General features: G+C 42.6%; 1 protein-coding gene across 6 annotated transcripts in view; it reads left to right on the top strand.

The window, feature by feature from the left end:
• Nucleotides 1-26014, top strand: part of FER (FER tyrosine kinase) — a 363406-nt gene that overhangs the window by 12546 nt on the left and 324846 nt on the right. For 4 of the 6 annotated variants that reach the window (XR_009461068.1, XM_019484266.2, XM_019484274.2 and 1 more), the window contains exons 2-4: nt 5972-6092; nt 14306-14568; nt 22827-23000. Coding sequence is in view for 5 of the 6 variants with exons in the window: in XM_019484266.2 (XP_019339811.1) it covers nt 14362-14568; nt 22827-23000 (381 nt within the window). In the remaining variant the exon portion in view is untranslated. Of the gene's footprint in view, nt 1-5971; nt 6093-6522; nt 6902-11537; nt 11661-14305; nt 14569-22826; nt 23001-26014 lie in introns of those variants that run through there. The other 2 variants (XM_059724955.1, XM_059724956.1) reach the window with 2 other exon arrangements.

The raw sequence follows: 26014 nt of genomic DNA, 5'->3' as shown, positions 1-26014 counted from the left end.
TCATGCATTGTAATATCAGCTTGGGCACATTTGTGCATCAGATACTGAGATTTGTTAAATTTCTGGATTTGTTCTCTAAAAGTGGTGTTCAAGGAGGTGCAAGTCCCTAGTACATTCCTCCTCTCCAGTGATGACCCAGGAGGTCCAGACAATTAGTGGCAATTCTTTCCTATCCAGAAAAAATAAACAAACACAACGGATGGAAGTCTGCTGGGTATCCCAACACGCTATAGTGATCTCCATTACCAAACAGCACAGCATTTTAGTTTCCTGGCCACCAGTGAGGGTGTTATTTTCATCATGGGAAAGAAAAATCTCTCCTGGTCTCTGTAATATTGTACATCAAAGAACAACTAACCACAAGAAAACTGGTTAAGTAGTGAGTCAGTTAACTAAACAGAGTGCTCTTTGAACTGATGTATGGCCTTCAGTTTAAAGGGGCCAAAAGTGCTTAACATCCTTTTCCAAGAATTATTTGTAATGCAAAAAGCCTGTGTTTGTTCAGGTATTCATTCTTCTTGTTGTAAAGACACCATTTCTATCTTGTTGCCAGTTCTCTAAATCTGATTGCTTGGAGAGTTGATAGTAAAATTCTAACTGAGGCTGGCTAACTAGGGAGTCATTCAAATACAACTCTTGTTTAAAAAAAAAAAGGGATTTCATATCTCAACTGAATGTTAGGCTTAATCTGCAATTCCTGTTACTGGTCTTGTTTTCATTCTCAAGACTTCTTTTCTGGTTACAGTGACATCTATTTATGTTTCAGAACTTACTCTTGTTACGGAAGAGTCTGCATTGTGTTTTGTGATGATAAGATGGTTCTTAAAACAGTATCAGAGTTTTCAGTTATAGACGCTTCCTTTGAGAAGTCTCATGTTTTGTGGGTTTTTTTGTGCTTTAGCACAAGTCACGAAAAAGTTTGCACTGTAGGTTCCATAAAATGCAACAAATCAAGAGCAATGCTTTGTGTTTCATTTTACTCGAAAGCCAAGGAGAAAAATGTGGAAAATACCTATTTTAGTGAAATAGATGTAGGAATGTAAAGTATTAGGTAAATGGTACCTTGAATAGAACTAAAGTTTTTCACAGCAGGTCACTGAAATAGTAGAGAAGACATTACACCAGGGAAAGAAATTTGCAAGGAAGCTGTGTGGCCATCACTGTCCACGTTCATGAGATTGTCTCAGGGCACCTTGGTGCCCTGCTCCTAGAGAGTGGAAACTGCCAGGGAGAGAGCCCTGGCAGGACATAAGGAGCACAGCTGCGGGTTGCCTGGGGCAACCAGGAAATCAGCTGACCAGAAGGGGCAGGGCCTGGCCCTCATAAAGCCCAGGGCTGAGGCCAGGCTGGCAGTTCTCTGCCAGCAGCCAGAGAGGCAGGAGCTCTCTCAGCCATGACACTAGAAGCAGTGAGAATCGCAAGTACTGCTTGAGCAGAGTTAAAGAAGGCAGCTCTGGAGGCTTGAGCCGTGGTGTTAAGTTATAGCCAGGCGGCTTCAATTTGTGTTACAGCCTAGGGGCTTGTGGTTTTGCTTTGGTGTTGTTATTTATTACACCGGTGGTTTGGGCGAGGTTATTAGGGGTTGGAGGAGGCCTCGTAGGGACCCACGGGTGTGGGGCCCTAGCGCCAGTGAGGGCGCAGTATTCTCAGGGGGAACCCCCAGCGGTGTGGGAACCCTGGCGCCAGGGAGGGCGCAGCATACTCATAAAGGGACCCACAGTGGCGTGGAGACCCCGGCGCCAGTGAGGGCGCAGTATTATTCGGAAGCCCAGTGTGGGCACAGCAAGTCCTAGGGAGGGGGCAGTATTATTAGGAAGCCCAGCATGGGAACATAAAGCTCCAGAGAAAGGGAACTACTGAGCAGCCCAGTGCGGGTGTGGTGAGCCTCTGAAGAAGGGCTTAGCACTGCAGGAAACTTGGGAAAAGGGTGAAGTGCTGCAGTGAACCCCGGCGAGAGGGGGTAGTGTTGCGGTGAGCCCTGGGAGAAAGGGGTAGCAGTGCGGCGGGCCTGAGAGTCAGGGGGTGTAGCCGAGAAGTCCCCAGAGTGGGCGCGGAAGGCCCCAGGAAGGGAGCAACGTTGAGAAGCCTAAGCGTGGGCGCAGAGGGTCCCAGACAGAGGGGCGACGTTACAGGGAAGGCCCCAGAGAAGGGCGACATTACAGGGAGGCCCCGAGTGGGCTCGGAGAGCCCAAGAGGGGGCAGCACAACAGAGGAGGCCCCAGAGAGCGGGCGAGAGTACACAGGAGGCCCCAGAGAGTGGGCGAGTGCATAGAGGATGCCTGAGAGACGGGCAGTGTACGTACAGAGAGACAGACCAACGTCCATCCCATCTGCGAGGCTTGGGACGTGGTATCAGGGGTGGTTGGAGCCACGCATAGCCCATAAGGCTAGGGTGCCCCGAAGCACCCATTGGTGCTGGACAAGACCCACGAGGGGTCCAGGAGTCTATGTGTCCAAGAGGGCATAAGGCAGCCTCCCAACTGAACTTCAGATCAAAGACGTGGAAGGAAAGAATAGAGGGTGCCCTTGGGCCGACTTGGCATGGAGAGGGGGCCTTAAGGAGATCACGGCCCTCCTGGAGGACCCTGCCGTGACAGAGATAGAAACCAATATTTCAGCCATTTTTACTTGTTTTCTTTAGGGTTAGTGTGCTACCACTATTTGTTCCTCTCTACCACCCGGCTGGTCTGGGTCATGGTGGCAGGACCCGGTGCAGCACACAGAGACCACGTGCTGGGCCCAGCAAGGTCCTGCCAGCCCTGGGGACTGTCTGTTGCCCGGCCGGGCCTTTGGTGGAAGACCCGGCGTGCTGTGCGGGGACTGCATGCCATGCCCGCTGGGTCCTGCCAGCCCTGGGGCTGCTCCTGCTGCCCGGCTGGGCGGCAGAGAGGCCCCAGGATCTGGCTGGGACTGGCATGCGGTCCCCATGTGCTGTGCCAGGTCCTGCTACTAAGGGCCCAGCCCAGCTGGGCAACAGACAGTCCCCAGGGCCAGCTGGGCCCGGCACGTGGTCCCTGTGTGCTGCGCTGGGTCCTGCCACCATGACCTAGCCCAGCCGGGTGGCGGAGAGGCCCCAGGGCTGGCAGGACCTGGCTGGGCCCAGCGTGCGCCGGGTCCTGCTGCCATGGCTCAGAGCGCCCCACTTCCACTGCTGCTGCTGCTAAAGATTAGTTATGGGCCCTGGGCAGGCGGGCTGTGGCCCTCCAGGGTGCCTGGGACCCTGGGCGGGAGGGCTGGGGCCCTGTGGGGGATAGGGGCTGTGGCCCTCCAACGGGGAGCTAGGGCCCTGGGCAGGGGGGCATTCCATGTGCTGTGTGGGGGGGCTGCACCCTGTGGGGGCCAGGGGACCCACCCCTCCTAAGCAGCCCCCTCACCCACAATCCCCCTAGCGATCGCCCCACACCTACCCACACACCAACCCACATCCCTCCACACACACCCGCCCGCCTGCCTTCTCCCACGCCCCTTCCCACCCCCTTCCTGCAAACACCACATCCCCCCATCACACCCATCATGTGCAAAGAAAAACAAAAGTACACATCAACATGTATAGGGATTTAGAATTTATTTTATCATGATGATAGAGGCACTGGTAGGCTTCCACTTTGCTTTAATATTGTAAATATACCAATAAAGCATTGCCCAACTGATGGCTCTCTCTTTCTCTAGAGGGTGTGTGTGTGTGTGTGTGTGTGTGTGTGTGTGTGTGTGTGTGTGTGTGTGGAGTGATCTTTTGTTTTTTATTGTGGAATAACATGGGTTTTGGGGTATTTTTAAAAATGGATTTGAGATGCTGCTGCAGCAGTCCAGCTTGCACAAGGGGTAGTGTCCCTAGGTACCAAGTAGCCAGGCCCCAGAAGCTCCTGAGAGCGAGTAGCCCTGAGCTGCTTGCCAGGACAGCTTTTTGTACGGTTGGGGCCAGGACTACAGGGCAGCTTTTTATACTGCTGAGGACAGCACAGGTGCTGGCTCCGGGCTTTAGCTCCCCCTGGCTGCAGATCTGGGAGGAGCCAGGAAGGGTTATTTTGCCCCAAGTGGCACAGTTTGCTCCACAACAAAGTGCATGTCCGAGCATGTTCGCTGAGGCAAAAAGCCCTGGCTCAAATTTCTACTGCTTCTGTTTGAGCTGCTGCAATTGCACGTGCTTGCATGTGTGGATGCACTCTTTGATCATTATATCATTCTCCTTTTTGCCTCTCCCCTGGTTTTTCCTTTTTCACTGCATCAGGCACAGAGTTGTTGTTTTTACTTGTGAGTTAACTTTTGTGTCTTAGCACAGGCTTGTCTATCTGGTGTCTGTCTTTATTGCAGTTTCATCTTGCCAGTCTTACTGGTCAAGGCCTTAATGTGAACTGCAAAGCATGAGAGCCCCAGAATCCAGCAGCAAAAAAAGATTGTTTAGATTAGAGCTGGAAATGATGTGGGTTTTATTCTTTTACTGAAAATATTTTTGCTCAGTTTCATGCTGCTTTATTATGCCTGTAAACAATTTGCAAAGAAAAGTAAGAGGACACAACTTCTATAGAACAGATATAACTTCAGGATAATAAAATGAGGAATGTTTTGAAAGGTAAGCTTTGAGAATAGCTTGCCTTTTCTCTTTATTTAAGGTACTTCTCTGCCTTTATTTATTGGTAGACAGAACACCTGAGATGATCCACAGAACTGCTATCATGTCCTCCTTATTCCTTCTTAAGTTTCTTCTCTGCCCCAATGTCTACAAAACACTACCTCTGATGGCGATTAGGGCATGAGAGCATTTATGTTGTTATCTTTCTTTCTCTTCCTGCCATTTGTTTGTATCATTTGGCTTTAACATCTTGTTGTAACCCAGACTCTAGAGTCCTACCAATGGTATGTACAGTGCTTAATGAATGGGGCCCTGATCTTTTCCCTGAACCTGAACTAACAATGTACTATTGGGGTTGCCAAGAGGGCTTTGCAGTTGGATACTTAACAAGCTTTGGCTTCTTTGAAAATCCTAGTCCAGATGTTTATCTTAGTTCTGGGTGTAATTATGATGTTGCACAATACTCAAAACATTTACTGCATATTTATGACAAGTTATAATGGAATAATTCCTTGTTTTAGCCCATTGGTAAGTATTATACAAATCTATATGCACACATGTTATAGTGTTACAAAAGGTTGCTACATAGGTGGTCTGGCTGTAACAAGGTAGCAGGTTACATAGATTCTTAGACCCAGTGTAGTAATGTTGTTTTTTTTCTGAACGACTAAAGTTCTGCATAAATATTCAGAAGTTACTGGTGAGTTATCCCAATTAAGTCTCATTAGAAATAAAGGATATAGAGTTTTCTTTTCTCTTTTTCATCTGAGGGAACTAAGACAAGATATTATGTAAATAAACCCCAGTCTTGACGATAAGATTTAGGCTAAAGTATATTTGGTGCTGCTAATGAGTTACCATAAGGCGAAACCAGCAGGAAAATGCAAAGGAATGGAGCCTTTCTGCATTATTTAGGTTGGAGTAAGGACTGGTTCATCTCATGCTTTAGAACAAGAACATAAGAACAACAACATAATTTCTGTTATGCTAAACTTGGTTCATTCATCTTTTTTTTATTTTTTAAGAGAGCTATGTTTTTGTAAAATAAGCTGTAGTAAATGAATTTGTTTATTTTCCTGTTGACAGTACCTACTGCCATGCAAAATGAAAATAAAGCCATTCTCATTCCAATAAATTAAAAAAAAAAATCCACTGGCTGTTTTATTTAAATATATATGTGGTCCAAAATTATTTTCTTCACTGCAAAGTCTGTATATTAGTGGTAGAATATTGATCTTACTTGTTAGAGAAATCTGTGTTCCTTTTTGTTTCCTTCAGTCCCTTTGTTTTATGTCTTCAATAGTTAGTCTGAAAATACAGTCTCTGCTAGAAATTAGCTACTATAAAGCACAAATGTTACACTTAATTAGATAAGAGAATAACTATACTTTGTTTTTACAGAGAGTTCCTAGAGGACTAAAGGATGTTTAAAGGAAAACAAAGAGGGAAAGAGTAACATATCTGAGTGCTGGAGCAAGGGGGAGTACAGTAAAGATCTTTGTGGATCAAAAACATTTAAAAGGTATGTGAACTTCTTTACTTTTTGTTAGAGAGCCTGATCTGAAATGGTCATGGGCCTCTTCTTCCATCTCGAGCATATTTTAACAATCCTTGCAGCAGCAGGGGAACAACAGCAGTAAGTGCCCTGCTTTACCTGTGGCAAGCCGGGTGCTATGCCTTGTAGTCTGTGTGAGAGGGTTGACTCTAGTTTTAGTAATAGGTTATACAGGAATTTGTATGGGATGGTTTGGATGGGGTTGATTCTGCCTCAGGCAGGGGGTGTCAGGGAACCTGATCAGGCAGCCCAGCCTGGATTAATTGCTTAGGCAGCCACACCTGCCTTGAGTCTCTGGCTGACCAGCTCTTTTCCAGTTCACTGACTGGCTTCTTGATTTGCTGCTGGGATCATTGCCTATCGATGTAATACCAGCTGTGGCAGCAGACTCTCCGGCCAGTCACCAGTTCTGGCCCTGGTCTACTTTGGCAAGCCAATTGGCTCCTATGCTTTCTGGCTTTCCTGGCTCCTGATACTGGTTTGACTCACTTCTCAGGCTTTGACCCATGGATTATTCATTGGACTTGGTGACTCAGCATTGGATTTCTTCTCTGTCCCAGGCCCTGTTTCTAGACTGTGTTTTGGACTCTGTCCCTGGATTTCCCTCCAGACCTGCCAACTTGGCTCTCAAACTCTGACCCAGCCCCTCACCCCTGCCTTCTCTCAGTGGCCTAACCATTAGGTCAGACCACCTATGACCCAGTCCTTAATAGGGGGTTGGACTAGATGACTTCTGGAGGTCCCTTACAGTCCAGCTTTTTAGGATTTTAAGTCAGGTAGGCTTTTTGCTGTCTCATTGTGATTTCTAATAACTGGAAAAAATGTTCTTTCTAGAATTTCTTTGTAGTTTGCTCATTGAGGCAGAAAAATACTTTTTATCCTAACCTTTTCCATTCTTTTCTCTAGCTCATAGGCTATAGACTAGTTCCTTCCTTTGGCTTTACTTCGCTCTGATTCTCAATTTCCATCTCTAGTTTATGGCAGAGGTTGATGACTGATGGCCTCGTTTGCAGAATGGGGGGACTTTTGTGGCATTTGTCATTGAGGTGGGCAGCTTTGCCTGCATTGTGCCTCTGATGGGCAGCAGAGAATAGTGGTGGGCGTTAGGTCCTGGAGTCAGCAAGCCCTGGACCTGAGCTGAGTCATTAAGACTTTCCAGCAGAAATTGTTGCCAACTGCTCATTTATGGTCACTGACTACATGTTTGGTGGAAAATTTGCTTCATTTTGCATGTTCAGTATATTGGAATACTCTGCTGCTACTATAAGCCTGTGCTGAAATCTGTGAGTCTAGCTTCTTTCTGTTTTATACTTTATCCTTTACTTTTGAGCACTTTGCTCCACTGATCAAAAAGTTAGAGCTGTTGAGTCCGAGGAACCATGATGCATATGAATGAATCATGTTTTCACTTGGATTTTATTTTTTATCCTAGGGCTTAGCAACAGAGTGATATAGAAAAAAAAATACTGAGCTTCTGCTGTGATTGCTAGCAAGGGGACTTGGCCTAATTCAGCTCTGCAGCCATTGTTCCTTTGCATAAGGAACATTTGTTTATAATCAGTTAAAGTGGGGGCTCATGTGTCACACAGTCACCATATGTTGTTGGTGGGAATTGAGGTGTGCATTAAATACCAGAAAATTTGCAGGGGAGTGGTGGCAGCATTAATTGTCACTGCTCCCAGCAGCAGCAATTAACATTGCTGCTGTTTCCCTGCTGCCAAATTTCCAGACCTGTGGGGGAGCCCTATGGAATGGATAACATGTCTCTGTGTGGAGCCTAGGGTTGTGCACCAGGTCCAGGGCAGCCCTCATGCAGTGGGTGTGGACCCTCATGCTGGGGCAGACCTCCAGAGCCAGGCTGCAGGGAATGGGCAGAGGTGGGGAGAAGGGAGTGTTAACTCTTGCAGCCTGAATCCCTGTGGGTTGAGCTGCCCCTGAGCTTGCTGCTGGGTGGGGCTGGTGAATACCTTGGCCCTGCTGGATGGGTGGGAAGCACTTTGCTTTCTACCATGGAGCAGACACCAGTTGTACCCTGTAGTACTGCGAGCTGGGTTTGGGAGTTCTGCCAAGTTACTTCTATGCCCCTGGGCAGATTTCCTAGTGGAGGTGCCCCTCAGCCTGGGCCACCTCCTCCAGAGTCTCTCTGCTGTAGGTTGAGAAGACCATGGTTTCCAGAGCAGGGGTAGGCACTCAGGTCTGGCCTAGTACCTGCTACCTGGCTCCTGGGCAAGCTGCTGCCAAGGCACCACTCTGGGATGAGAGAAGTGTTTAGTGTCTTGCCACAATGTAAAACAGCAAGAACCATTAGCAGGAGAGAGTTCAGATGGCAGCAGCCCCAGACCTGGCTTGCTGGGTTTGCCTGTGGGTCTCATCTGGCATGTGGTTTGGCATCAGTCACAGGAGCAGGTTTCTCAATAAGAACTTCTCTTTCATTCAGGCTGTCCTTCAAAAACAAGATGTCTATTGCATCCAGGGGTGTGCGGTGTGTGAGAAAATACGGTATTGCAGAGTGGGTTGGATAGTTTTAATAATTTTATTGAAGGCATTATAGTTGTCTAGTAGCTTCTTTATGTCCCAGAGAGCCCCCCCAGTAGTGCTTTTTCTCATTGGCTACAAAAGCACAGTTTAATTTCTCTGAACTGTTATGAGACCAAGGTATCTGGAATTTAGTTTGACTTTAATCTCCGTGTGTCTAATGGCACTTTTATCGCATTTTCATTGTTTCTAGGTTTGTTTTTTTTCCACCCCTGAAATTAAGGCTTGCTTTTTCAAGCCTGTAACCTGTAAGACGAAGGTAGTTCAGTGCTAGTCTAGAAACGTTTTTTTGGAAATCATACTGGAAAAACAGCAGCTAGGAGTGTACTAATAAAGATTTTCTTGGTGGATACTGATAACTGATGATTAACCAACCATATTGGCCAATACCGATCCACTAACTGATCTTTAGTAATAATGCAAGGCATTTTAAAATGCCTTGCACTTGCAGCCCCACTCCCACATAGCCTGTGTTGCTGTCCTGGGTGGGTGGGGTGGATCTTCTTGCAGACCATGTCGCTGGGTGCATTTGGAGCTCCAGAGCATGCTGCTGCCTCTGCACCAGTGGGCCCTGTGCAGCTGAGCTCCCTTGGCTGCTGGGGGAAAGCCACTTTTGCAAAGGCGCCCAGTGCCTGGAGGAGCAGAATATCCTTTGCACCAGTGCCTTACTCTGCCTGCGCGCAGACTGATGAGCACTGGGCCTGCCGCAGAGACAGGCTTCTGCTGCATGCACAGCATTGTAGCAGGAGCTGGTAACTAGTACCTTTGCTGAGCGTGGCACCCCGTGACCGCTTCCCAGTGCCCCTTCCCGCTGCTCACCAGAACCTGTAGTCTGCTGCAGATTTGGGTCAGCGGTGGGGCATGGGGATTGAGCTATGCTCACCAGGGTGCTCCGGGCATGCGGCTGTTATTATCAGCTACAACAACCAAAAAAAGCTGATAGCCAATAATGTTGTTTCTCCTTTTATCTGTACCAATCCAATAGCCAACCGATATATTGGTACACCCCTAATAACAGTGTGATCATAGACATTTTCCTGTGCTATTAAATGCTGTATTTATGTGAATACTTCTTTTAAGATGATTCCCCCAAAATTTGAATCTATGCATGGAAAATTAGAAGTAATCTATAATTGTAAATTGTAAATTACTTGCAGTTTTCCAGGTAAAGAATCTAGTTATTGCACGGTTGTCTTCAATTCATCTCCCTTCACTGATGTGGGGATGGGGAGGGAAGCAGTGGGAAGACAGGTGGCAGGGGGGCAGACATGGAGGTTAAGTGTCAGGACATTGCCCTCTTAGGAATATCTGTCTTAAATTTCATGAAACAAGATTATATGCAATGCTAGGTAAAACATTATGCTTAATAATTACAGGTGGTGGAAATTGCTTTAAATACTTAGAGCTGTCAGCTGATTTCCATTATAAGAAGTGGTTTTCAATTGCTTGTATCTTTGTCAGACTTAAATTATCTGAGCAGAAGCTTTTCATGGTGGCATGTGTCTGAGGCTAAAATGAGTTGGAAAAGTGCAGCTGTTTCCAAGAATCTGATTAGAAAAAACAATTCTTAGACCTAAATGTTTTATGAGAAGTTTCTTGTGCTTCCATACTGAAATTTGGCAAGGAGTGTGCACAGGTATCTGGAATATTCTTTTGCTGTCTTTGTGATAATTTGCCAGATGGGCTTTTGAAAATTCTCAGTTTTCCCATGCTTCATCTCCTGTGGCTTCTGCATACTGATCAGATGGTGTGTTATACCCATATTGTGACTGCCTGCTCCAATACAGGTGTGATGTCATTGCTGAGAGAGGCTTCTGTGCAGTCTTTCTTTCTCTTGGCTACAGTGGACCACCATGGTGATGATTTCTACCCAGAGAGGTGTGGAGGAGTGAAGGAGAAAGTAACATGGCAGCTTGCGCTAGACTGCAGATGGGTGAAGAAATTGTTGCTCAGCAGAGAGAGAAATGGATAACAGATTCCAGTTTAGGGTGACAGGAACAACAGTTCAGGGAGGAGAAGGAATAGGAACTGGAAAATAGAAAAAGGAGGGTAGGATAGGACATGAACAGAGAGGGAAAGGAATATAGGAGTCAGGAGCCATGGCTTGGGGTGGAGAAAAGGTAGGAATGCGGGAAGGGAATGTAGGCTGGAGTTGTGGAAGAAGAATGGAGATGGGAGATGCAGAAGCTAGGGAAGGGGTGGAGAATAAGGCAGGATTTGATGGGGGTAGAAGCAGTTGGTGAATGGAGAGCAGGAAGGGTGTGGAGGACAAGAGCAAGCATGGAATAGGGAACAGGGATAGTAGCCAAGGTGGGAAGTTAGAATTGAGTAGGGTACAGGGTCAGGAGCAGATGATAGGATAAAGAAAAGGGGGAGGGACAGCGTTAGGAGTTTGGGAGGAAATGCTAGTGGCAATTGTGTTATTAAGACCAATGGTTTAAGGGCAGAAGGATCTTTAATTGTTACAGAACACTCCCCTCCAGAATCTGCAGTTGTGTCCTAGTCTTTGAATCGCAGTGTTTCCTTTTGTGTCTATTTAAAAAGCTATGAAATCTGCTGGCAAAATTAGCCATGTTACACAGAAGCCGTCTTCTATTAGTCCATCTACTATCCAGTGTCTGTTCTGTATCTAAAGATCCTAGATGTGCAGATGATTCAAATGAGACGTCAACGTGCTACTAGGGATGAAATTGGAATTGGTCTTTGGGAAAATGTACTGGAACTGTTGCTTCTGTGATAAAAGAATATTAAGGATGTAGAGTTAATTACTCACAAATTGGGAAAATCCAGAATTAAGATTGTTCATGTAGCCTTAATTCATCTCCCTTATGCATGTGCATAACTTTATGATCACATACTATCTTTTTTTCTCCATAGAATCCTTGCTTCTTTCAGTGTAAAGGACTGTGGTCTGTGGATCTATTAGTTAGATGAAGAATGAGGCCATTTTTTTTAGGATTGTTATCTCATTTGTTGGAGAAGTAGGAAGAAGAGAATGAGGTAGGACCTTTTAATTTTGCCCATGGTCTCATGGGTAAAGGCAGTTGAATGCTGCCCTGGAGAAGTGTGTATCCCTCCTTTTGTCATCGTGTCCCTGTGTGATGCAGGGGAATTTGTAAATGAAAAAAATCCCATTGTGGTAGCTCCCATTTCATTTTCTGATTGCCCAAGTGGGGATGCCTTAGGGTTAACTTGCAGAAACACTGAGTGGTAAGTGAGGCCAATGAGAGTCTGCTGTGAGCATTTAATGTGCTAATAATAGGGACCTACCTAAATCACAGCGGAAGTTCATTGTGCAGTGTTGCCTTTAATCCTGCTCTTTTTGCTGTCCGTGTCCCCCCCCAAACACACTACTGGCTAAGAGGCAATTAATGCTACAGTTTTTGCCTCTAGACCCACTCAGTAGTCATGGGGGGAGCCTGACTTTTAAAAAGCAAGATTAAAGGCATCACTGCGCCGCAAACGTGCACTGTGATTTAGGTAAATCCCTAGCTATAAATGCTAAGCACTCTAAAAAGCATCTCACGTTGGGCACCCAAAGTTAGTTGATATTTTTGCCAGTTTTGACATTTAATGTCTGAGTTCTCCCAATCTAATATTGCATTACTTCTCCTTGTATGGTCATTCTTAAGATATGTGCACCATAGAAAAGCCAGCAAACTGCTTAACTCTGTATTCAGTGCAGAGGTCTTGTGGTGTGCAGTAATAATGAGAAGGCCACACAATAGGGTACATCTGTGCTGCAATCCAGAGGAGTAATTGCAGCTAACATCTTTAATACCCTAATCAGTTTCAGCCTAGCTATCCTGGGAGTGCAGGCTGCAAAACCTACATGTGTTCTTGGATAAATACTTGGGCTGAGTTCTTTGCTGCCATCGGTTCACTCTTACTAGTTCCCAGGCTAGCCAGTTTAAAGTGAACTCGCATATGTCTACCCAGGTTGCAGTCACACTTTTGGGTTGCAGGGTTGATATAGCCACAGAATAGCTATAATACTTGCATGTACACATTGAATTTAGTGAATGCTTTTTTGTGCACAGATTGAGAATGTGCTGTTTCTCCCACCACAAAACCCTGTCATGTAATTAGACTGGCCATTACATATGCACAGAAGTGTCCAAAGTAAGATAGTATTTTCTAATTTTTAAGTGTTTGACTTTTCAATATTTAACATAGTTTATATTGTAAAATACTATGTTTAAATTATGTTATCCTCCTGGAAGCTGATTCCCTAAGAGATAACATCTGAGAACTGATTCTCTCAGAGATTATGCTTGATGTTTGAATAATTACTAAGAGTTTGCTCTTTGAGGAAGCATCACAGTGCAAAAAAGGGAAGTTGTCAAGTCATTAGGGCACCTATGTATGGGCAGTGAGGCTGCAGCACGTTAGAGCAGGCTCAATTAATCGAGTTTACTAGAGAGTGGTAATGACCATGCTCCAGAAGACTCCGCTGTCTTGTGTATCAGCGTCACTGCATTTAAAAATGGCAGTGGGAGTCCTTTTAACTAACTAAAGTTCGTTTAAGGAGCCTTAGTTAAAAGCACCCCCACCACCATTTTTAAGCATGGGGACACTGATACACAAGACACTCTGGGTGCTTTAATTAGAGCAACTCTTGGAGCTGCTGTAAATAAGGTGCTGCCTCCCCTTCACCCCCAGTATGTGTATAAATGCCCTAGGAGTTGGGCAAAACAACCAAGAATTCTTGTTTGGCAATAAAGTTGTCTGTTTAGTTTAGAAGTTCTAGATATCTTATGTACTTCTTATAGTCCCCTCAATGCCACTGTGAAGTAGGTAAAGATGTACTGTATTTTATAGAAGCATGGACAGAGTCTGAGCTTTTTACCTTCGTTCGTATCAGGAGTTTGTGATGGAATAAGAAACTGAACTTAGAATATAAACAGGTGTTGCCAAATTAAGCACGGCTGATCTGCTTCATTGAATGAAACATACATTGCCTGCTTTTCCACATTGAGTAGGGGGTCTGATCCTGTAGGACAATACATGATATATTCCCTGCTTTTAGAGACGTGCCTCTGAGATTTCCCAGGGCAAGTCTCTGTAAGTGGGAAAAGCCAGGGTTTCCTGTTTGCAGATGTACACCCTGGAGATTGTCTGAGGCACCTCTCTCTAGGAGAGGAAAGCTGGCTCCAGAGTCACAAGGGCCCCAGTCCTGGGAATTCCTGGGGTGCACAGGATCAGACCGAGGCATTTGGAGAGTGCAGGCAGTTCTGGGCTGCCCACACTGTCCCATAAAGTGGCAAAGCTGTTGTCACCTTTATCATGACCACAATTTTGGGGCATTAGTGGCACTGCAAGGGGTGTGGTTTGCTTGGCCTTTGTGCTGCCATAACATTTTTTTTTATGGTGACACAAAGGGGACTTCTTTTTCTACCCTTCTGTAAGTCATAGATTAGTGCTTTTAATTAGCCAGTTTCACTTCAGTTGTTTAGTTCTGGATGGTTACTATACAAGATGGTGTACCTAGTTTTGCAGTTGAAAATTGTGGCTTGCTTAATTTTAATTCAAAGATTAGCTGTGCTTGCTCTAAATATTTATATCTGTGTCATCATTTTCTGTGATATTAAAGCACTGCAGGTTCCTTTTCCAATATATTTTCATAATTTTTATTCTGTCTGCAGATGTGGTGACTAAAAGAATCAGTCTTGTGGCCTGTATAGTACATAGTGTCTTAACGATGGGGTTTGGGAGTGACCTGAAATATTCTCATGATGCTTTGTTGAAATTGCAAGACTGGGAGCTACAACTACTGGAAGCAGTGAAGAAATTCATGGCCATGCGAGTAAAAAGTGACAAAGAATATGCATCCACTTTACAGAATCTTTGTAACCAGGTGGATAAAGAGAGTACTTTCCAGTTGGATTATATTAGCAATGTGTCCAAGGTAAGAGAATATTATCAATTGAAAATAGAGTAATTTTTCTTTTAAAAATGCATAGATAACTTACATTGAGTTATTTTTATAGCTATTATGAAAGAACAGTTGTTTTTGTTGACTCGGAGATGATGGACTATTTAGAAGTGTGTCAGAATAAATGTTCCCTGTAGTATGTTATCACTTTGAGATTGATTTCACTGAGCTATTCTCGGCCCTGTTTTCCTTCTTCTTTATTCTCCAGTCTTCTCCATTTTACTTCAAGCGAAATGTTAGTTGGTTTATGCCACAGTAATGTGGCCAATAGTTTCCTACCAATGCATTTTTTTTTTTTTTTTTTTTTTTTTTAGGATTAGTAAAAGTTTGGAGTTGTAGTAAATGCTCGAGGTGGAGTGAATGGCATTCAAGCTCCCCTGAAGAGCTGAGAACAACGAACTAAACTAGAATCCCTAATTTGGTGCTCTGGTATTGTAGACTCCCAGGGTAACCCAGCTGCTTTGTCTAGTGCTTTTTTGAAAGTATGCTGTGTTGCAGTGAGAATTTTCTTTTTTTTTTTTTACAGTTAAAAAGAAACTCTTGTTTATATAATGTACTTTTTAATATAATAAACTGTATTAATGCTTTGTATTTTTTTTCAACTGCATACCATGGTGTGAATAATGGTCAGAATGTCAGCCTCAGTTCTGAATTTCCTGGCTTTTTTTAAGTCATGTCACAGAATATCAGACTTTTTTTCTCATTGTTGTAATATTGTTTAAAGGGATTGCTTTGTGTATACAGTTTACAGTACCAAAAAATCTTGACTCCTTTGAAAAGTTTAAAAAATCCACAAACTTTGTTTACTAAATAGATCAAGATCAGGTACAGCAAAGGTAGTGGCAAAGCAAATTCACATCACTTGCAACTAAGCTCCAACTGTGCCTGATCTGGTAGAGAGAGGACAGTAATGTCTTAAAGGATCATTTGATCCTTGCCCTCTTCTGAGAAAAGCTGGACTAGGACACCTTACCCACTCATGCTGGTCACCAAATAATTGTTATGTACCAGTTTTCAATTGCTGTCAACCTTGAATCTTGATTTCAGTGCTGTGTAGTAGCACAGCCTCGAGAAATGATGAGGTGTTTCTTGTAAAGTGCCTATAGCTTGGTAATTAGAACACTGCCTTGGGGATTCTGTTTGTTTCCTCCATCCTCAAGCAGAGGCAGGCCCATAAGCTATGGGTATCCTGGGTGAATGCTATAAATACTCAATTACGGGTTAAAGGTACTCCCACCTTTTCCTGCAATATAGATGCCTCCTATTATAGTCATGTCTTTGAATGGAAGTGGCATAGACTACTGTGTTGTGCTTAGGCACTTAAATTCTAAGCCCTACTCCAGGGAAATTGTGGACTCTCATTGGAGGTGTTCATTAAGTGCCTGGAAAGCCATTGGTCATGGATGATCTAGGTGTTGCTATACTGTTTTTGAGATCTGCACCATTTTCATATACCACAAGAAATTGAATAAGTACTTCTTATTTTATGACTAAGTAGTCAGTGCCCTAATTTTACCATTTAGCTGAAAAAAATGCATATTTACATGACAGTGAACTTTAGTGTTCTGCTAAGGTGTTATTTTAAGGCTTATTAGAAGTGGAAGGTAAAGCCAAATCCATGATCAGCAACATTTCTGGCATAGAATTGGAGTGAAGTAAGGCTGGAAGGGACCTCCAGGGGTCATTTAGTCCAACCCCCTGCCTGAGGCAGGATCCTCCCTATCTAAACTATTCTGTACAAATCTATTATCTAACACCTAACAAAGCTGCATGGGTCAACCCTGACAACTCAAGACGTAACACCCTAATCTGCCACAGGTAAAGAAGGTGGATGATGACTGCCAACTTCCTGCTGCTGTAAAGTTTGTTAACATGTGCTCAAGAGATCCCAGGAAGAGGGCCCTGCACCGTCCCACAGAGGAAGGCAAAAATCCCCACAGTCCATACCAGTCTGACCGTGGGGTAAAATTCCTTCCTGATCCCAAGTATGGCCATAGGTTTGATCCTGAGTGGGACAAGGCCCTCTAGGTAGGAACCTCTAGGTTTGTCCCAGCAGAAGCATTGATCCCAATCAAAATATGCAGTATCCAATGGAGCCAACACTTAGTGACTCTAAGGAAGACTTAAAGATGAACAAACAACCCCCTCCCCCCTGCCCTCCCTTGACAACATGTAGCAGGAGGGGTTGTGGGAATTCCCTGACAGCCCCACACAGTAATTGGAAAAGCCCAAGAGCATGGGAGATGCCTGTAGTGGAACATAGACATAGTTCTGCCTAGATCATGCCCACACAGTGGCTCTCCAGCTACTTATTGAACACCTCCAGTGATATGGAGATTTTACAAGGTCCCTAGAGTAGGTCTATTGTGATATCTTGCTGTTTTAACAATGAAGAGCTTTTCCTGCTATCCAGTCTAAACCTGCTTTGCTGCAACTTCAAGCCATTGGTCCATGTCCTACTCTGCAGCAAGAGAGAAGAAAAGGTGTTTTCCTTCTTTATGGCAGCTCTTCAGGTACTGGAAAGTTCCTGTAATGTTCTCTCTTCAGAACCTCTTCCACAAATTGAACCTGCTTAGCTTCTTCAGCCTCTCCTTGTATGATTTGCATTTCAAGTGCTTTGCTTTTTTTTTTGTCATCTGCTTCTGGACACTGTCCCTGTATGTCATTTTTAAAGTGTGGAGCCCAAAACTCTACATGGTATTCGAGATGAAACCTAACCAGTGCTGAGTAGAGAGGCACTATCACCCAATTTTGCATCTAATACTTCTGTTGATGTATCCCAAACATGCATTTATCTTTTGTGCAGCTGCATCACACCGCAAACTCGTATCGAGCCTGTGATGTACCAAGACTTTCAGATCCTTCTCTGTAGTGTTGCCATCTAGCCAGGTGTTGCCCATTTTGTTTTTGATCATTGTTCCCAAAGGGTAGCACCTTGCATTTGTCAGCATTAAACTTCATCCTGCTGGCTCCCGCCCAGCTTTTCAGTCTGTTGAGATCTTTCTAAATTGTGCTCCTATCCTCCAATGTGTTAACAGTCCTTCCCAGATTGGTCATCTGTGAACTCACTCACGAAGCTTTCTATTTCAGTATTGAAATCATTAATAACAAGTTGAACAGCACTGGGCCCTGAACGGATTCCTGCGGGACTCCACTTGAAATCTCTTGCCCTTCTGACGTGGATCCTTTTATGATTATCCTTTGCTTGTGGCTGGTGTCCCAGTTGTCTCCCTGCCTTATGAAAGTTTTGTCTAGCCCATGTTTCTGCAATTTGTTTATGAGAAGGTCATACAGGACCTTGCCAAAAACCTTGTTGAAGTCCAAATATGCTGTATCCATAGCACTTCTTTCATCCACACAAGTAGTTATTTGGTCAAAGGAGATAGTTAGTTAGTTTGTTTGGCGTGATTTGTTCTTAGTAAATCTATGCTGGTTGCCTATGATAAGCCTTTCCTCCCACAGTTGGTGGCAAATAGCCTCACCTCCATACCTGGGAAGTTATTGGAGTAGGTCTTAAGGCTAACTAGTCTGTAGTTCTCTGGATTCTCCTTTTTTAAAGAGAGGCACTAAGCTGACTCTTGACTAGTCCTCTGGTACCTCTCCTGTCTTCCATGATTTCATGAATATCATTGCCAAGGGATCAAACCCTCCTCTGCCAGTTCCTTCAGTACTGTGGATGAAGGAACTGGCAGAGGATGAAGTTTATCAAGCCCTGCTGACTTGAATTAATTCAGACCCATCAGAAGCTCTCTGACTGTCTCTCGTTATTTCTTCCCTTGGCTTGTCCCCTTCCTTATCTGAATATTTTTTATTAGGTGCAGCTTAATTTTTTTGTGAAGACAGAAGAAAAGTAGCTGTTGAGCAGCTCTGTCTTTGAATTTTGTGTTAGAAGTTCTTCCTGGCTAGTTAACAGTGGACTCACTGCTTCCTCGGTCTTCTTTTTCTGGTTGCATACTTATAGAACCTCCTCTTGTCTTAAGAACCTCTTTTTGTTGTTCAGGCTGGATTTTCCTTTCAGCAAGTCTTTTAGGCTTGATCTAGATTCAAATTTGTCTAATTGCAGGGCTGTTCCAACTTCCATGTAGCCAGGAGGCACCTATTGGAAGCTGCATGCCCCAACAAAGTGAGCCACTGCCTTTCCAGGCTGCAAACACTTATTCCCCTGACCGTGCACCTGCAGTGTCTCAGTTTCCCCCACTTCTGCACTGTACATCCATGTCCCCACACTTCTACACTGTGTAGATGCCTGACTGCTGGGCTTCATGCCTCTGACCCTCCCACCCCTTGTTGTATTGTGGTGAGCCCAGGACACACAATTCTCCATGTTGCAGCAATGCCTTGCCCCCATTGTTCAGCAGTGTAGGAGCAGCAACTGGCCAGGATCCTGGGGGCCACTATTTAATTCCTCATAGACTGCCAGTTGTACCAATTTATTACATAGCTGTGTTGGGCAGCAGGTTATATGTATGTTTTCCCCCCTTCTTGCAAAAACCTCAGGGTACGTAGTTATACTGGCAAGAAAAGCTTTTACTAGTATGACTTTGGGGGCCAGCTGAAACTACTAGAAAAAGATTTGTTTGAATGAAGCATCTTTTATACTAGGAAGATTTGCTGGTACTGTAGCGCTAATAATGGTAGCTCTGCTGCTACCATTTTACTGTACTTGTCTATACTTAACTCTGCCAGTTTAGCTAGCTATACCAGTGGAATTTTTACTGTGGACAAGGCTTCAGTCAAATGCTGACAAACCTTACTTATGTTTAATGTTTGATATCACAGCCTTAGTTGGCAAGGCTCCAAGTGTAAGCCTAAATTAGAAATAATTGCAATCTGGTATTTGAAAAAGGTCAAAAGGCAAAATGTAGATCGTTACTTGCAGTATTTGTTCAAAAGAAATGTTTTGTCTGTGGTTATCCTTGGCAAAAGTAGCTTTGCTGTCCTGTAGGTTGTCATACCCAGATTTGCAAAGGACACTATTGATTCTGTCACATGTATTGTCTTTTTAACAAATAATTGAATATGTTAACAGTTTTTTTTTTTTTTTTTAAATCTTTATTTTAACTTTAAAAATTCCTATCGATTTTTGGGAAAAGCTAGATGCTTAAGCTATTTCTTCAAATACTGTCAAACGTTTTAGACAATTTGAGAGAACTGAATTCTCAGAATCTTTCATTTGTTCATTTTTTTTTCCAAGTTAGTCTGATTTTACTTGCTTTTTCACAAGATCTTGCTTGTCACCTTCAGGGCAGTGTAATAATGCAGAAATAATTATTGTCAATGCATTTAGAAAAATTACTTTTTCCTTACCCTTGGAAAAATTACATTTCTGTATTTGATTTCTAGTTCTGTCTCATAACAAAAAAACCCCCAAGAGTTGATAATTGGAATGCAAATGATAATGTGAGTTCTAAAAAAGAGGTAGTATGTTCCCTGGGAGGCACAGTAGCTGTTACAAAGAAGTTGCTAGATAAGCAATATTTTATTCTTAAAAGGTCTTCCAGTAAATATGGTTATTGTGCATGTTTAAAATAAACATGTTACTTTTAAACTGATCAGTGTTTTCTTTTCTTGTTCCTCATGCTATTTCTTTTCCTCTCAAAGCAGGCAGGAAGGAACTCTGTGCCCCCCACAAGCTGTTTCTGTAGGCTTTGCAAATCTTAATTCAGAAAAGCTTTCCCTACTTCTGCCCTCCATGCTGTAATTTTTTGGTATATGACTATCTTGGCATTTCTTTTTAAAATAATAACATATTGTTAAATCAGTATTAGCACAGCATGCAAATAGTATGCTATTATTATTGTTTATTAGTCTTATGTCTTACCTGGGTTTTGTTTGGGCAAATAAAATTATCCCAGAACTTTTTAACTGTATTATCTGTGCTTTGGTGACACCATGGATTTTTTGATACTTTTAGAGTTTGTTGAAACACAAGCTTGTGATAAGTTGTTTTGCTGAAGTTAGTGGGTCACACTAAAATAGAACACAGAATTTTCATGGCTTCCGTCTCGCCCATAACAATTAGAGCATGACTACTGCTAAATCTGGTCCTTTGTCATTAGTTTTTTTTTGTATGCAGTTTGCAATATATCTTGCAAATCTGATTTTGATTAATGACTTTTGATTTTTCTCTAAGGAAAAGGTGTAAGTTTTAGGCACGTCACCTTGGGCTGTGAATCTTGTAGCTGCTAGTATACTGCCTTGATGAGCAAGGTCCAAAGGACATGTATGACGTACAAGAAATAAAGATGATTTAATTGGTAATTTTCTTAAATTAAAGTCAGTGTTAATACTAGACTGGATCCTAGGTTTAAGAGACATGTAATGGTGGGGGTGCTTTTTTAGATGGGTTGTAAAATAGAGTTTCTCAACTTTGGTCACTAAAGATACAGTGAAAGTGAGAACTTTTAGTCACAGTATTTTGGCTAAATCCCATTGCTGATTATTATAACTACCCACATCCTTTAATTTTAATTGGGGTACAGTATCCACGATGCTGAATTTAGAAAATTATCCTGTTTAAGTCAAATTCTTACCCCCCTATATTCTTATTAAAATTAGACAGGACTCCCTGACATACCTTTATTTGATATTTATAAAAGTTTATCTTTTGAGGTTCAAGTCTGGAACTGAGTACAAGTACACTGTACATTCTGGCCTTGTATGTTAATGAAATGAAAAGCTCTTTTTTTCTCCTCTAACAAAATGCAGACGGCGTAGCTAAGTGAATTAGTAACATAACTGAGATGAATTTAAGTAAGAGCAAAAATTGCCTAGGGCAGTGGGTAGCATGTGCTGGGAAGGTAGGAAGAAAGGACACAGGCATGTGTCCCAAAGGAATTTGGAAGAGAGTTCAAATAAGGCTGAGTAATTTTCTTGACAGACCCAAACTTTTGGATTGATATCTTGTAACTCCCTTGTGTTGACCCCAAGATATTCTGAGAAACAAGAAATGTTCAAACAGCCAGTCCCACCAAAGTTAAATACTCAATTATAAATGTAGGTAAAATAATGAAATACCGAAATGATACAAATGACTTACTATACAGATAAGGCATATCAAACAAATGATTAAAATTTTATAAAGTGCACATTCATTTAAAGAAATAATAATTAATAATCTCATTAACAGCTGAGAAAATGTAAAATGTCTTAAAGCCCTCAAGTCTAAAAAGCCTCTCACAGGTGAACAGCCTGTTGTGGGGAAAAGAACTTTTCACCTAAGATTCAAATTAAGTTATAAAAGAGTTTTTATTTTAGTTTCTGTAGATGGGCTATTTAGCAATGAAGAGCAAAGATTCTGAGATAAGCCCAAAACTTTATACTCTGTGGTTTGGCTAAAATATAAAAAAGCTTACTAAATAAGGTTAAAATACAGTGTTCCTAATTGGTGTTATTCAAATTAATATTCATACTCCTATTCTTATCCCTTATGTAAACTATATCTTGTCTAAAATTAGCCTTGTCTAGCCACTAAATGTACTTTACACAGACTTCAGCAAGACTTCTAACCTAGCTTTTTGCATTCCATATTCCCTGAGTTTTGTAAAACAGTTCACACTTTTTGTTCTCCTTTTTCCTTTGCTTCCTCTTACCAAAACTTTGGTCATGTGAAAGCAAGCACCATTAAGCAACTTAAGGCCTACTATAGTTTATACTTATGGACTGTCCCCAACTAGATCATTCATATCTTTTGAGCAGGGTTTGGATTAGATGACCTCCTGAGGTCCCTTCCAACCCATAATTTTCTATGATTCTATGAGTGAATTAAAAAGGCAAGGTTATATTGTAATCTAAAGCACTGTTTCTCAATGTGTGGGTCACAAGAATATATGAAGGGTCGTGAACAAATTTGAAAAAATGGATTAACAAACTGTAAAAATAGATTTTCCTTCAAAGGAGAAAAATTTGGGAAAACACGGCTTTTCCCTTGCAGGCTGGTTAGGGCCCTCCATGTCCCCCACACCTCCCCCTGCTCCCCACATACTGAGGGGCTGTGGCCTGGGGGCACGGAGCAGTAGGTTGGGAGTGAGGGGCACTGGGTCAGGACTGGCCACTGATGTTTACAAATGAGTCCTAGTACAAAAATGGTTGAGAACCATTGGTTTAAAGAAAGCAAAGTTTTTAAAAAGATTTTTTTAAATTTAAATTAATGATGGACTTACATTTCCTTTCCATGGTGCAGTTGTGTCTAAGCCAGTAAGAATAAGTTCTCTTCTTTCGTTTTCTTCTAGTCTTGGCTGCTTATGGTTCAGCAGACAGAACAACTCAGCCGAATCATGAAGACTCACGCAGAGGACCTTAATTCTGGGCCATTACATAGGCTTACAATGATGATTAAAGATAAGCAGCAAGTAAAGAAGAGCTATGTGGGAGTTCACCAGCAAATTGAGGCAGAGATGTACAAGGTATTTCACTCTATTATATTATGAAGATTTTAACATAATTTATTAAAGATTAATATTTATTACACATAGTTTACTGGCTTTTACATGTAATCTTTGAGGTGAACAAGCCAGATGCCACTGTGCTGCTTCACTCTGCTGTACAAATTTAAAATAAGTGTGCTGAATTGTATTCTTATTTCAGTCAATTCCTTCCATTATGTATGCATTACTAGTTGAAAAGACAGAAAGAAAAGAAACTGTCCTTGATTTAATTCGGTAGACAGCTTGGGAAACAGTCTTCTTTTAGGAAAAGGTGACTCCACATGAACCCTCTTCCTTCTGTTCCCCTCTAGTCATCATCAGGTTGGGGTAAAAAATCTACTAGTCAAAATTTATGAGTTTACCAGGGATAAGTGGAAAAAAAATTGTGGTGAGCCTTCTTAGTTTCGGCAGAATCTAAGTATGTGCTAAAAACAATTTACCCTTTTGAGAGCTGTCCAAATGTGATGCATCTCTGTCTCCTAAGTTGGTAGACAGATTGCTTGGGGACTGCTTCTGTCACTCAAAGCTTTCCAAAGTTTCAGCTGGAGTGAAAAGTGATTGGTTTTGTCAGTTTAGCTGCAGTTCTTGAGAACAGCATGAGCAGGAGTGAAACAGGCAAGAATCAGAATTCTATTCCAGTGCTCTAAGATTGGTTTTGAACAACAGCAAAGATAGATGGATACTGGAGCTCACTGAAGATGAGCACTAAAAAGTAGGGACTGGAAGAATAGATCTGTGCCTTTTTGTATTTGGCAGAAATCTGAATGGCAGCCTGAACTGAGCAATAAGACCCATGGATTGTGGGATTCAGAAAACATTCTCCAGAGGCAGAACCTGGAGATCTGTTTATTAAGGGAACTGTAAATACTTACCTTAGAATAGAAAATTATGGGAAGGAGAGGTTATTCTTCTGCCAGAATTTATCTTTTCCTCAGTTAATCTGGGAGGGAGAAAATATTTTGTTTTTTTGTTTTTTCACTAAATGAATTACTCTTAAGGCATTTTTCTGCATCATGAGGAATATCAACCCACAGAGGAGACTGGGGCTCATGGTTCTTCCTTCCTAGTTTAAATAGGCTGCAAGTGATGCTTGTTTATTAATTAATTAATACATTTTTTTAAGCAAAACTAGTGTTTGGACAGAATTTCTCACAAAGGAAGAAGGGGTACTTTTGTACAATTGTTAATTCCAGATCGTTCACATGAAGGTTTAACTTAAAGCAAGATAATTTTCTATGAAATCCTGCACCCCACAAGCATTTCCCTCTGGTCAGCCAGACTTGCATCTGTTGTAGGAATAGTCCAGAGGAGACACTACAGAGAAGAGCAGCTCTTATATAGGCTTGACTTCTGTATCAGACCAAACCCCCAAATTTTCAGAATTTTCCATTACAAAAATGTTGCTTTCATTAGGAAACTTCAAGTGTCTTCTAGGATCCCTAGCTCCAAGACAGAGCTACAAAACAGATTGTCTAAAGGAAGTTACTCCTGGAATTGTAGGATTTCCCAGGCCTAGGACAGGAGTCCAGATGGAGTTTCGTTGGACCTTAACTTATGCTTTCAGGAAGTTTGTACATAATTGTTTGGACTCAATAAGGCAGTTGTTTTCCAATAACAAAAATATTCTAAGCACCTGTAGAACCTTCTGGGGTCCAAATATTTTTCTTCTCAGTTTTGTTTAGCTGATCTATTTAGACAAGTAATGATTCACAGAAGAAACTGTTGCAAATTGTAACAGTGGAAAAGTCTAGGAGAGTATCTTGGGTCAGGATACAAAACAACTGAGCAGGCATAATTCCTGGCAAATAGAGTAGGATTTGATGGCCTGGAATTTGTGAATATCTGACTTCACCTGAATTGCCCTCTCAGCTCTGATTCCTGTCTGCAGAGATTATGGGAAGTGTAGAATTGTTTTGGCTGGAACTGATATTAAATATGATATCATATAGTAGAGAGAGCTGTAGTCTGTTGTATTGCTGGCTTTATCTACTCTAGAGAGCCAGGTCAGGGCATTTCTGTATCCTAGGAGCTGTTGAAACTACTGTGAGTTTTGTAAGATCTCAATGAGCAGATGAAAAGGCTAACAGAAAACATTGTACTGGAGCTACTGGTACTTCAGTTGAATAGTTCAGCCAAGGAAGAAACTGAATTACAAATGTAGCAATAGCTAGAAGAAAGACTCTGAAAGATATCAGAACTTCAGGATGAAAGAATGATAAATCCATGTAAATCAAAGTCCTGGGTAGGACAGTTACCCCAATGTATTTTTTAATTATAAAATAAATAGGGCTTTTAAATGCTCATTGAAGAAGTATTGATGTTGTAGTAATATCATTCATAGAAGTGTTATTCCATGATAAGGAAGTGCTGAGCTCAATTAGAATATGGATAATAAAATGGGTTCTTTTGCAGAAGAGGGCCTGTTACTCATTATTCATTAATGGTTATTCATATTTGTATCTTGATTCTAAGCGTCAACTATGAACCTTTATCCCAAAGCTCACAGTGTTACTAGAAAGAAGGAGGAATATTCTCTCTGCATTTTCCCCATTTTTAAGTAGATGAAATCCTCAGTGAAATGGACTAAGCCAGTTGTGCTCAACTTCTGGCCCATGGGCAGATTCTGGCCCATAGAGCTCTTTCATGCAGTCTGTGGGATTCCTCATGGGTCTGAAAGTTTGGCACCAAGGGAATGGTGGCAGTTTTAATTCCTGCTGCTCTGGAAGTGGCTCTGGAAGCTGTGGTAATTAACACTGTCACTGCTTTCCCACTGCCAAATTTCCAGACCTGTGAGGAGCCCTGCAGACTGCAAGGTTCAACCCAGTGTATTGACCTGGGCTGGTATGTGGGATTGCCCCATGGCTGCATCTGATGTGTGAGGCTGGGCTGATTATGCTGGATTACACTTGTGCACCAACCCCATGCTTGATCTGGCCCGTGGGCTGACCCTGTCCATGGGATTTAGCTTGTGGATTGACCCTGTGTCATTCTTC

This window comes from Alligator mississippiensis, chromosome 3, assembly GCF_030867095.1.
Source record: "Alligator mississippiensis isolate rAllMis1 chromosome 3, rAllMis1, whole genome shotgun sequence".
Lineage (NCBI taxonomy): Eukaryota > Metazoa > Chordata > Crocodylia > Alligatoridae > Alligator > Alligator mississippiensis.
Note: the sequence above shows the minus strand (reverse complement) of the source record. Positions and strands in the feature narration are given on the sequence as shown.